The 12,988-nt window shown below is 47.5% G+C and overlaps 1 protein-coding gene across 1 annotated transcript in view; it reads left to right on the top strand.

Annotated features, from left to right (window-relative positions):
* LHX4 (LIM homeobox 4) overlaps nt 1–12,988 on the top strand; it is a 43,968-nt gene that overhangs the window by 9,468 nt on the left and 21,512 nt on the right. Inside the window, exon 2 of the mRNA XM_020868834.2 lies at nt 8,328–8,499. Within this exon, the coding sequence (XP_020724493.1) occupies nt 8,328–8,499 (172 nt within the window). The remainder of the gene's footprint in view (nt 1–8,327; nt 8,500–12,988) is intronic.

Raw genomic sequence — 12,988 nt, 5'->3', positions numbered from 1 at the left:
ACCAGCAAAAGGATTTGAGGTGAAACCCACCAGATAGAGGTGGCTTTGGTGAGCATTGTTGGAAGCCTTGGTCTTCAATCAGTCTCAGAATCCATCACAGAGAAAAAGAAGATTTTAGCCCTGGTTTGCTCCCCAATTCTGTACCCTTAGGGAAGCGCTTTTAAATGTAGAGGTTCACTTTTCCCAAGATCTCAAGGAAGAGTAAATGAGCTTGCAGATTTGCAAGTTCTTGACAAAATTCATAGTGTGGGCAAACTTAAAGACTATGGTTCCTGGGTTTTGGGGATGGAGTTTCCCTAAGCAGCTGGAGGGCTCCTGAGTTTCCCGAGAGGATGGCCAAGACAGTAGGGAGCGCTGGAGGGGTCTCCAAACAGGAAAGAGACCCTGGAAGCAGGTCCCAGTTGGCCTCCTATCCAGAAAGAAGCAAGGAAAACCTTTTTCTGGGCATAAGGCTGTCAAGTCAAATGGTTTGTGAAACAAAAACAATTTTATTGTCCAAAAGGCAGTGATAAAGCAATGTCTTGCAGGATTCCAAAGTGGCCTATGAAAGTCCAAATTTTACAAAATACTAATCTGTTCTGAGACTGTGGTTAAACAAACATTATTTCAACCAGTACAAAATACCTGTCTTTGAACTATTAAAGTATTCACCAGCATTATGGGTCCAATGGAAATATCTGAAATTCTAAATCATTTTCCCTGAAAGATACACTTTCTCAAATACACTTTAGAAATCCTTGTCAAGTGTGTTGGTTCTAGTTTTAGTCTCCTTAGTGGAAAAAAAATTGTTTTTCCTCACCTTGTTGATCTTCTGTGACCAAAGAGATAGAAAGCACAATTTTTCAAAGAATTAAAATCGATTAAACAAACACAAACGATCTTTGAAATGTTTCATGGTGGCTCCAGGTTCCTTGAGAGCAGTTTCTTGGAAATGAAGAAACGTGAGTGGGAAATAAAAATACACAGTACTTATTATACATCACCAGAGGGGTGTGGGCAATTTGATCTGCTGCAGACCATATTAGACCTTTGATCTCTTCCACTTCCCACCTTTCTGAAACTTCACAAATGGAGGAATTTGGGGATTTAAAACAGAATCCGTTGCCTGATGGGCCACTCTGAAAAATAAGCCACATGTGTCCCCACTGTGGCACTTCAGGTGATTTGAGGCCTGAGCATCACGTTGTGGCTTCAGCTTCCTTGATGAAGAAGTAGGTTCCGGCTATAGGCAAAGGGTTTTTAGTTATTTCTTACCAAACAAGAAATAGTCACTTCAGTGTTGGGTATTTAGATGCCTCCAAGAAAATAGGAGAAGCCTCAAATGTTAATTTGAACTCAATCCACTCTTACCTGGATACATTACAGCAAAAGCTCAGGCAGTTTGTGGTCCCAAACACCCCACTTTCAGCATTCACATATGAGGAGGGGGACCAAGGTCTGGCAAATTTGTCCTCATTCTGTACAGGAAAGAATCTGACAGATTTCTTTATTCCAAAAAGACTGAATCTTGTAATGCTGCATTATCTGCTGTTCATACTCTGGGATTATGTTGATTAGAAAGGGTTGTACATTTTCCAGATGCTTTAGAACAAGGGGGATGAAGGAGAGTTTTGAGTGTTTTGGTGGTGAGGGTAGGGAAAGTATATTGGGAAATAATGAAGCGTGAAATAATTTTGATACACTTTAAATGTATAAATCGATCTTGTTGGTGACTGGCTATGAGAAGGGAGAAGGAAGCTGACCACTGAGCTTGGACAAAGGTATTATGGAAGTAAGTGTTTTATACTCATTAACTGATGCAGTCACGTAGCAACCATGAAAAAATGATGTTATTGTCTTCATTTTACAGATAAGAAAATTGAGGCTAAAAGAGATTGAACAACTTGCCCCAAATCACACACATGGTAGAATCAGCATCTCAGACTCTGGTCTGGGTTTTATCATAAACAATTTGGCAGACCTAAAGATTTGAAGATCTGAACTCTAACCAGAACTGAAAAATTTCAAATTCCCTGAATAGTTTTCCAAAAAGATCTTTGAGCAAAATTTTATACTTCCCCCTAGCTTTCCATTTCACTCACTATCCACTCTCCCCACCTCTCCAGGGTTGGACAGCTCCCTCATCCTGAGATGGCTTCCTTTCTGTAGATATAGCTTGACTTCAGAAGAATTGGCTTTTTTTCCCAGAGTCACCATGCCTTAGTTGTTGTATCCAGATATGCGTGTGCATGTGTTTATGTGCCTTTAGGAGTGTGTGTTAGTATCTGTGGCATGTGTGTGTACCTATGAGTACGTGTATTTGTGTGTGCTAAATGTTTGTCTGAATATATATGAATGTGTGTGTGTGTGTCAGAGTGAATGTAGTATGTGTGGGTGCCTTTGTCTATGTATGAGTGTGTGTGCTCAATGAACATTAGCAATTGTGTTTCTCTATGTGTCTGAGTATATATGTGAGTGTGTCTGTGTTAAGTATGTCTTTGTATATCCTGCAAGTGTGACTATGTGCGTACATCTGACTATGTGTATGTGACTGTGTGAGTGTGTGTGAGGATGTCTGCTTGGGTAGTTGTGTACATGCAGCTATTCTCCCTGCAGACTTAGGTCTGTGCCTTGGGTCGTGTCTCTCTGCTGGACTGTGGTGGACGGCCCCATGATGGGAGGGTATTGTCCCGTGTGGTCCAGCATCTCCACAGATTCCTTGGCTGCTCCAGGAGTGTTGCTGTCTTTTCATGCCTGGGTTTACCCTCTGCAGAACCCCAGCAGAGAGCATCACCACAGAACACTTTCCTGCAGATAAGATAAAAATTTTCATTTTAAATGAAATGACTCCTCAGATCAGGAACTGAGTTTATAGATCAAATTCTGTCTTAGTGACTGCAGAAGTCTGTTTAAACTCTGGTTTTCAAGGTAAAATCTTGCCATATCAAATACTGCATGGATAAGTCAAGTTTACTAGGGACTTGGAAATCCTCTCACACCTTGGAAATTTTGGTTACAACTTTATTTCTTGTAGGAGACCTATATATCCTCTGTCCTGTTCAGACTCTTCAAATTATGGGAAAAAAAATCATAGTTTATTGTAGGTTAAAAAAAGATTTGTGTTATTGCTCTTTGAAATTTTCTAGATAAACATTTCACATGCATCTAAATAATTGCCTGGAGCGCTGTCTCCTGAAGTGTGGAGTCTGAGGTCACAGGTCCTCACCCCCATCAAAGGCGGGGATGAATCAACCGAACAGGGGTTCCGACTCCCAGCCCTGCCTGGGCATTAGTCCCCTAAAACACCTGCATGCCCTGTCCGAAAGAGGGAAATCTGTCCCTCAGAATAGGGAGCACCAGAGGCCAGTGGCTCATCAACTTCTTGTCCCTGAACACAGAGCAGCTTGGAGACTATTCCTGCACTTCCATCTTCCTGCCATAATGTGACATGTGATATGCTAGAACTAGCTGGGTGAGGTGATGTCTGACCCTCTAGCTCTGGTGTTGAGTGAACCTACCCCAGGACAGACTTAGTTCAAATCCTGGTTCCCCCATTGGGGGACCTCTGACACTTTGCTTGACCTCTCCCAGACTCAGTTTCCTCATCTGTAAACTGGGACTAATAATACTCCCTCACCAAGTTGTGTGGATTGAGGAGACCTACGTGCAGGGCCTGGCATAGTTTATAACAGGTTCTTGTTGCCTGGTTTTACCTTTATTATTGATATACTGTGGATCTCTTAAAACCATTTCTGCATTATCTTTGTTTTTTAAGTGCTCTTTCTCTCAAAATCTGCACTGGAATACAGTAGGAAAGGTTTTGTTTTCTTTTAACTTAAAAAGCACTCTTAGTATGTCCTTTACCTTTTTGCCAAAGTTGAGGATCGGTGGGTTCCATCCACCCAAGTGGATGCCAGTTGGGTTGCCAAGTCCTCAATCCCAAGTTTGGGAAGCCCAGCCTGACCCCTCCGGAAGCACTCCCTGTGGGCTGGGGGTCCAGAGAAATGGCTCGTCTGCCTGCTTTTAGTGTTGTTCCTAAACGTGATGTTGTCTCGGCTTCCAATCCTCTAAACCCCCCTGCCCACCCTTCCCGCATACATTAGCCTTAATGTATTCTCCCTTGAATACTCATCATATTAAGTCTCCCGGTAGATACCTTGCTTGAAATAAATTTTATGGGCATGCATCCTCGCCCTCATCTCCATGCATTTGTGGCCTGGAGGAGAAATATAGGCGTATCTTTTCTTGGAGGCCAAACAACAATTAGGTGGGAATGGGTGGCCCTCTGGCCCGGGTGCAGGGCAGGGTGTGGGGAGGGAGCGGGCTTGCGCTCCGTTCCCCCATCCATCGCTCCCATCCGTCTCTCCCGGGGTTAATTTGCCTCCGCCAGGCTGCGACCTGGCTCCTGGGACAAAGACATCCCTAGTTGGTCTTTTCCCCTGGGCTGATGATCCACAAAGACCCACAGGTCGGACCGGGCACCCGGTCAGGGGAGCACGGGTTCCTTTGGCTCTGCACTGCGCATCCCGCACACCTCCTCCCTGAGCCGAGGGCTTCTCCTCTAGGGCGTCCTTCCCATCCTTTGCATAAAGATGCCTGAGCAGACTTCCTTCACAGTTCTTCCTTAAGGCTCAGCAGCTGTCACCAGAGTGCCTGCAAGGGAGATCCACACCCTTTTCCTCTTAACGGCTCCATTAACCTGCCTGTCCCCATCCGCTGCCCAGGCTGGATTTGTCACACCAACGGAGCTCCAGGTTTACTCACTATAGCTTCACCTCTTCTTTCCCAACCTCCCAACTGGTAAGGCCCCGCCCTCGGAACCCTCCCTGGCAGCTCCAGGGACGTGGCCCCTGGTGGTCCCTGGAGAGTCAAGTGTGTGGTTGAACAGGAACCTGCTGGGAGGTGCCCGATGAGTCCCCAAGCCACGGCACAGCTGCTGTGTGCTGTGGGTCCTCTCTGGACCTCCGCACGAGGGGCTTGACATCTCTGCGGACTTCTTGGTGGGAGTTCAGTGAGATCAAGCTCAGGAACCTGGGCCCCTAACTTTCCTTACTCAGCCCAGTGGCACCACTGCAAGCACCTGGTTAGTGCAGTTATCTTATCTCCTAAGAACAGAAAGCTTTACTGAACACCTACTGTATACCAAGTCCTTGTCCTGTGTACTGAGTCCTGTTGTTTGGCCTCCAGCCAAAGTGTTATGAAGATGATTAATTTATCTTCAAAACACTTCTACCAGATACAGTTGTCATCATCACTCCATTTTACAGGTGAGGAAACTGAGGCAGAGGCAAAGTATTGGGTTGGCCATAAAAGTTCATTTGGCTTTTTCTGTAGGATGGTTTGGAAAAATCCAAATGAACTTTCTGACCAACCCAATAATTTGTTAAAGCTTAGAAAGCAGAATCAAAATTAGGCAGTCTGGCTCCAGAATCCATGTCTTAACCTGTGTCCCACCTTACCGCTCTTATTCAATGGAAATTCCTGTAGCTATCATGTGCTTAGCCCTTTGCCGGGACTTCTTGGTAAATACTTACTGGTTAAACAATTTCTTTGTCAAGGAGGAAACCTTTTGAGATAAAAAGAAAATCCCATCTGAACTGGGACTGGTAGTGAGTATCCAAGCCTCCATGTATGGGGAGTTCTCATTTTGGTCTGAGAATCAGCTCAAAGGGCAAGGTATCTAGTGAGTCTGACCTTCAGGCAATGGTGGTGCCTGCTGGGGCCATGAAGGGAACAGGCTGTGTCGGGGTTCAGTTGGGTTCAAGATCAACTGTGTGTGTATAGGGCTAACAATGATGGTTAGTGAATGTCTCAATAGCCTGTCTGTTTTAGATATAAATGACTTAATACTTGAGAAAGCTTTCTCTTTACATAGGTTTAGATGTGTTCAGTTTTCCCCCTTAATGCTTTGAGGCTAATGCTCTTATGTGAACACTTTAAAATCACAAGTCTCGATAGCCTGTCTATGTTTTAGATATAAATGACTTAATACTTGGGAAAGCTTTCTCTTCACATAGGTTTAGATGTGTTCAGCTTTTCCCCTTAATGCTTTGAGGCTAATGCTCTTATGTGAACACTTTAAAATCACAAGAGATTTAGTTTTACTACTTTTGTTGACATTTTGGGATGTGCAGGGAAAAGTAGTGAAGCACTGTCTCCAGGTGAACTTCTTAGGAACTTTTTCTTTTTGTAAATTTAAACATATATATAAAAATTTTTACATTGTTCTGTTGGTTTCTGCCATACAACCACGCAAACCAGCCATAATTATACATACACACCCTCCTTAGCCTCCCTCCCTGTGATGCATATATACTATGGAATATTACTCAGCCATAAAAAATGAATTTGAGTCAGTTCTAGTGAGGTGGATGAACCTCGAGCCTGTTACACAGAGTGAAATAAGTCAGAGAAAAGCAAATACCATGTATTAATGCACATATATGGAATCTAGAAAAATGGTTTTGATGAACCTGTTGGAGACACAGATATAGAGAATGCACTTGTGGACACAGTGGGGGAAAGAGAGAGTGGTACAATTGGAGAAAGTAATATCAACATATATACATTATTCTGTGTAAGATGGATAACTGGTGAGGAGTTGCTGTATAACACAGGGAGCCCAGCCTGGCATTCTGTGATGACTTAGGGTTTGATCAGTAATGTATTTGGTGATAAATATCTGTGGAGGTACTCTTGTGTGCCAGGCACTGTGCTAGGCACAGAGATGACACAACTGAGAAAGAAATATTGCTCCTGCTCTTTAAGGATTCCACCTGCTAATGGGAAAGACAGTGTGTAAAAAGACAAGTAGCAAAAATGCTATAATAGAGGTGATAAACACCAGGATTTACCAGCCTTGTGACATGCTGTATTACGAGACTACCATGGGAGGCCAAATGCTTGCACTTTTATGTTTTTGTTCTTAACATTTGTTACAGTCCTTTTTTTGAGGAAAAGGACAAGGGAAAATGGCTAGAGATGTTTACACTATTTGTTCATCCAACTGTGAAAGCCTGACCATTTTATACATTTCGAAACTAATTCAATGACTCAAAAATACTGTCCATCCTCTGAACAATCCCTTGGTAGAGATGGGATGGCAGAGAAATAGACCTTGGCTAGGAAGTCACCCAAATCAGGAACAAGATGGGGCAGTGGTTAGGATTCAGTTGCCGACTACAAAGTCCATTTTCACTATTTAAATGGAAAGTGGTCAATTACAAGGCATGTATTAGATGACTTTCAGCTTAGTGGAGCCAGTCCTGGACCAAGCTTCTGGGAATAACTCCCAGTCCCCAGAATGTTCTTGCTTCTGCCATGATTGATTAGGACATTAAAACCAGAGAATCCTGTGGCCTCTGCCATGCTCCACACGAGCGTAACGGGGGCCTGCCTCTTGGCTGCGCCTTCATTCTACCCAGTTCTGAGTTCGGGTCTCTCTTAAGTGCATCTGATTGGCAGACTCTAAATCACATTTGGAACCCGAGCTGCAAGGGAGTCTGGAAAAGCAGTTTCTAGTTTTCCTGTATGCAGTACTACATGAAGTCATATTAGTTGGGGATATTAATTGATGGTATCTTTTGTAGTTCATTAAAATACTGAGATTCTTTCTCCTCTTGGACCTTTAGGCCTGGACCTTGGTCACTGCCCCTCTCCCCCACATATCATTTTCTTTTTAGGTCAGGTGACCTCTTAGTCCATGCCTAGGCAAGGCTCACTTTAGAGGCTTTTAGCACAGATTCTACCCAGTAGTGAAAGTGTCATGGGCTTCTCTGGTGGCTCAGATGGTAGAGAATCTGCCTGCAATGCATGAGACCTGGGTTCAATCCCTGGGTTGAGAAGATCCCCTGGAGGAGGGCATGCAACCCACTCCAGTAGTCTTGCCTGGAGAATTCATGGAGAGAGGAACCTGGCGGGCTGTGGTCTGTGGGATCTCAAAGAGTCAGACATGGCTGAGTGACTAAACACAGCACAGTGAACATGTCATAGAAATAAAGGTGAATGTTATTGGGTCTTCCTGGCCACTGGCTGCTGAATTGCAGCGGGCGTAAGTGGGGTAGGCTGATGCTGCTAGCCTTGTGGTGCTCTCAGAAACAGGCCCCTTGGGCCAAAGCCACACAAAGCCAGGCCAGCAAAACATGGATTGGATTTCAGTCCCAACCTTCTCCTTTGACCAGGCACCTTTGCACAGTGTGCAACCTGCACAACTGTATGTGGCAGCTCTGGGAGATTGGCTTATGTTCTTTCCCAGATCAGGCAGAATGAGAAGTCATCCACACAGCACCTGGTCCAGTTAGCAGTGCTGTGCAGACGGTTCACATGGCCTCTCTCACCTCTCTCCACAGAGATCCCCCAGTGTGCTGGCTGCAACCAGCATATCCTGGACAAGTTTATCCTCAAGGTCCTGGACAGACACTGGCACAGCTCCTGTCTCAAGTGTGCAGACTGCCAGATGCAGCTGGCTGACCGGTGCTTCTCCAGGGCTGGCAGCGTCTACTGCAAGGAGGATTTCTTCAAGTAAGTCAGAACTGGGTGGGGGGCTGCAACTTGCTCTCCCTGCCCTAATCTAACTGCCTCCCCCATGCAGTGAGGGGGAAGCTTGCAGTAAGACAGGGTGGGAAGGACAGGGGTCCATCCTGTGTGGGACGGGTGAACCCTGATACTAAGAGGCTGTTCCTCACTGAGTTCCCCCCTTCTGATCACCGGCCCCATCATTCCTTGATGCCCAGAGTCTCAGCCTCACGTGAGTTCTGCAAGGGGCAGGGGTGAGGAGCCAGCAGAAGGCAGGAGCCAGACTTCTCCAGGGCGACTGACAAAGGATCCCAGAAAATCCTAAAAGGAGTTCCTCTTTCTATCTTTGTGAGTTGGTGCCTCAGGGCACTTGGCTGTATCATTCCTGTGACTTTCAGAGTGGTCCTTCAAAATTTAGATCTAGAGGCATCTCCTTGGCTGCTTCAAGGGTCTCAGAGAAGAGTTGCTCCCGGTAGGGGTTGAGCCAGGCTCACACAGTGTCATCGACTTCAGTGGAAATATGGTGAAGAGGCAGTTTTGTGTGATGGTTTAGAGCCCAGACCCTGCCTGGGTTTGAACTTCCTTATTAGCTATGTGCTCTTGAGCAATTTATTGAACGTCTCTGTGCTCAGTCTGCTCATCTGTAAAATGGGGCTGATGATAACAGGGTTGTTGTTAGCTTTGAATGAGTCAGCATGTGTTAAGTTCCTTCGGACAGTGCCTGATACATGAGAACTAGCTCTTAAGACTGTCCTTGGTCTTTTATTCTGGGATTGGGTTCATCAGAAAGAAAAATCCTGTTGGAACTTTAGGTCAGAGTGAGGGGATCTCCTAAATTTTATTTTCCATGGCATTTGGTCTGGGACTTCTCTTCCAGAATGTATTACCTAGGCACCTAGGCACCTAGGCTGGTGCCTCAAATGAAATGGACGGGCTAGTAGGACAGGGGGTGGGGGTGTCTGTCAGTGACACAGAGCCCAGTGTGGGTGGCCCTTGGGGGTGTGGAGTGTGGTGGCACTGCCAGCTGGCTCACCAACACCGGGAAACACTGGACAAAAATGAGCACGCCCTGGAGAGATGGTGTGCCTCCTTCAGGGGATATGTATTCTGGAGACAGGGAGAAGAAATGGGGAGAAGAAGCACCAGTCCTGGATACGGAACTTGATTTCTCCCAAATCCTTCCCAGGGTTTAACTGCAGGGAATAAGTGATTTGAATTTCTGAGGATTCTCCAATTTTGTCAGTCCAATAGGAGCTGAAAAGCACTTTAAAGATGATGTTGATAACCACGGGGGCTGCCTCCATGGCTTGTGCTCAGAAGGCAGGACTCATTGTTACTATTACACTTCGGTCAAATAAGCTCTGCTCTCTCCTTGAAAGTGTGTGTGTGTGTGTGTGTGTGCGCGCGCACACACACATCTATGCTGGAGCTCCCTGAGAGTGGGGCAGTGGCTAGCACCGGGACACCCAACAAATCCGTATGGTTCCCAGTTGAGGGGTGGGCCTCTGGTTCTTTTCTGTGGACTGTCCCTCCCACTTTTCTCCCCATCTTCCTCTTACTTTGCATATCACTGACACTCACCATGTTGCCTGTATTCTGGCTTTTAAGTAGTTCCATCCCCTCCACTCACATCTTTTCTCTGCAACAAGAATTTGCCTCAACCCTCCTCGCTCACAGATGCCCTGGTCAAGTACCATGGCAGTTCTTTGGGCCCTGGATAGGACAGTTGTCATCCTCTGTGTTGGAGGGTGGGGAAGAGGGCAGGAGGAAGTAGGTGGGCGGGCCTGGCCTTGGAGCTTTGGTGAGCTGTCCATGCTTCCAGGGCCAGTGCCTCATCCTACCGTTTGTCCCTGGACCTTTGGAAATCCTCAGTGAACTCCAGGGTGAGCAAGAGGCCACATTGCCTTCTTGCCCATCTGGGGACAGGGGAGGTGCTGAGGGGTCCCTTGGTCAGAACTCTGGCCAGGTGCAGGCCTGTCAGGACCAGAGACCTAGAGCTTGGTAATCAGAGAAGGCCTTTTGAGCCCCGGCATTGCCCTGGGGCCCTGTCTGATGTTTGGACCTTGACTGGCTAGCTCCAGGTTTGGCAACAGGAGATGGCAGCAGCTGGCATGTAGCTTTGGCTTTGGGAGAAGTAGTGATAAGGAAAGAGGATCACTTTAGACCCAGGAGGGGCCAGGGAGCGGGGTACGGAGGGATTAGCACAAGCCTACGAGCCATAAGCCCGAGACCAGAAATAACAATGACAATTACTCACCCAGGCTGTTGCCCCAATCCCTGCCTCCATGACCTTGGAGACTCATGACTAGGGTCTCTTGTGATCTCCCCCTGGCTGCTGCCCACACCACCTCCCCACCAGACCAGCATCCTCCATCACAGCTCAGGTCCTGACCTGCCATCCCCAGCTCCTTTGGCAGGCCCCCTCTGCCTACAGAATATTCCAGAAACACTGTGCCACCAGAGCCTTCTGCCCGATGCCCAGCCTCCCATTCAGTCCTAGCTCACGGCTTTCCTTGGGTACCCGATGCCCCCTAGCAGGATGCCCCCTTTTCCAGGCATGCTCAGCCTTTCCCCACCTCCACACTGTCCAGGGGATGATGTCCATCCTCTCAAGGTCTCCCCGTCTTCCCATGGTGGTGAGTGCAGCTCCTTGGTGCAGGGAGCCTGGTGGAGGCCTGGCCACCTTACCCCTCGTCTCTGCCGATGACTCAGCACAAGCTGCCCTGCTCGGCTGGTTCCTCATGCACCTGTTGGCCTGAGGAAAGGCTGATTAGCCATTCAGTTTTCTGTCTGTCCCATACACATGAGCCATTGCTGGGTTTGATGCAACAAAGAGGAGATTACACAGCGAATTTACAGTGTGCTGTGGGACCGGTTTCTTCTGGACCCAGCTTTGGCATCCTGCAAATCACAGAGGCCCAGGCTGCCTTCCTTATTTAGCCACAGTTACTGTCCTCTCCTGAGATCATTCTGCTTTGTAAGGTAGCAGGGCTGGAGCCCCTTGTTAAGGGGAGCTGGCCACACACTCAGTGCTGAATCCACAGGTCATTAATTCTGTGCTGGGGATGCTGTGTGGAGAGAAATGGAAAGCGGAAGTGATTCCCCCCACTGCCCACAGAGGGACAATCAGATACAAAGCCCCAGGGAGGACCCTTGGATTTATAGGCAGTCAGGACTCACCCAGCATTTGCGATCATGGCTATTTGGTCCAGGATGGCACAGGTGTGGCACAGTTTGGTCTAGCAAGTCCTTGGTGAGGACAGGGAGGGAGTACTGTCTACAGTCAGAGCAGCTTCACCTCCCATCCTCAGGGCTTGGGACCTGCTGCCCACCTGGGGCTCAGACAGTGATCTGGCTGCAGAACTGGGGATCTGCTCCTCATTGCGGCTCATTAAAGGGATGCTTTCAGCTGACATACATGCAGAGGGACACTAGGAACAGAGGGAACAGGAGACAGGGCAGGAGGGAAGGGCAGTCCTGGGCACCAGGCTGCAGGAGTCACCTCTGGCGGCCTCAAGAGAGCCCAGCAGGTGCCATGCACTCAAATGTGCCCACCAGACCTCAGAATGCTTGCGGCTGTGGCACTTGGAAGTTGCCTGGTCAGAGGCATCTTCTCTATGCACCTTGAAGCAAAAGAGAAAAAGAAAAAAGAAAAAGTACTATTCTTTTATGATATCTGCCCCAAAGCCTGACTCAGAGACAGGGCAGGATTCATTGACCTTACTGATCAGCACTGTGGTTCTAAGTTCCAGGATCAATACTTTAAATCTCTTTGCCTATAACAAGGGGTAGGGCCACTGCTTTGCACAACTCCAGGGGCATCTTTTATTCTGTGTGAAGTTTTGTGAATCAAGACAGTACTGTGAGGAGCTGGAGGGGTGAGCACCCCAGAAGTGGGGGGGAGGATGGAGGTGAAAGATGGAGATTAGCATCCACGAGCCTCCAGCCTGTGGAACATGGCAGTACTGGTGCCTGGCAGCAGAGGGCGATGTTGGCGTGTGCACGGACAGAGAAAGAAGTACTGTTGGAAGGTTGCACTCTGGGTGGTTGTGCTTTTGGGTTGTGCTTTTGGGGGCGCTGTTAAACACTGTCCTGCTCAGTAACATTGGCTGGTTTTTGCTGTTTGTTGTTTTGCCTCTTGGATCCTTGGCTTCCCTTCTCCAAAGGAAATAAAATTCCGAGGCCAGAGAGGAGAAGCGGTGAGGTATGCAGTGTGCTTCTGAGACTGTTACAAAATTGCAAGCCAGGAAGCCAACAACGTGGGTTGCGTTTGCTGAGCAGGTTCTGTCTGGACTTTGCATCCAGTGTGTGGAGGGCTCCTGGCTCCTTGCAAAAGGGCTGGAGCTTGGGGAGGGCAGGGGTCTGGGATTTGGGCTTCTGGGTCCCCTGCTCTTACTGTCTGGGTCCTGGCAGCTCCGTTACTTTGAAGCATGGTGAAAACAGGTTTTCTGCTCCAGGAACTGGTTCAAGTGCTGGAGGTCCTTAGGCAAGTTCC

This window comes from Odocoileus virginianus, chromosome 11 (genome assembly GCF_023699985.2).
Source record: "Odocoileus virginianus isolate 20LAN1187 ecotype Illinois chromosome 11, Ovbor_1.2, whole genome shotgun sequence".
In the NCBI taxonomy this organism is placed as follows: Eukaryota; Metazoa; Chordata; class Mammalia; order Artiodactyla; family Cervidae; genus Odocoileus; species Odocoileus virginianus.
This window is presented reverse-complemented; position numbering and strand designations above follow the sequence as displayed.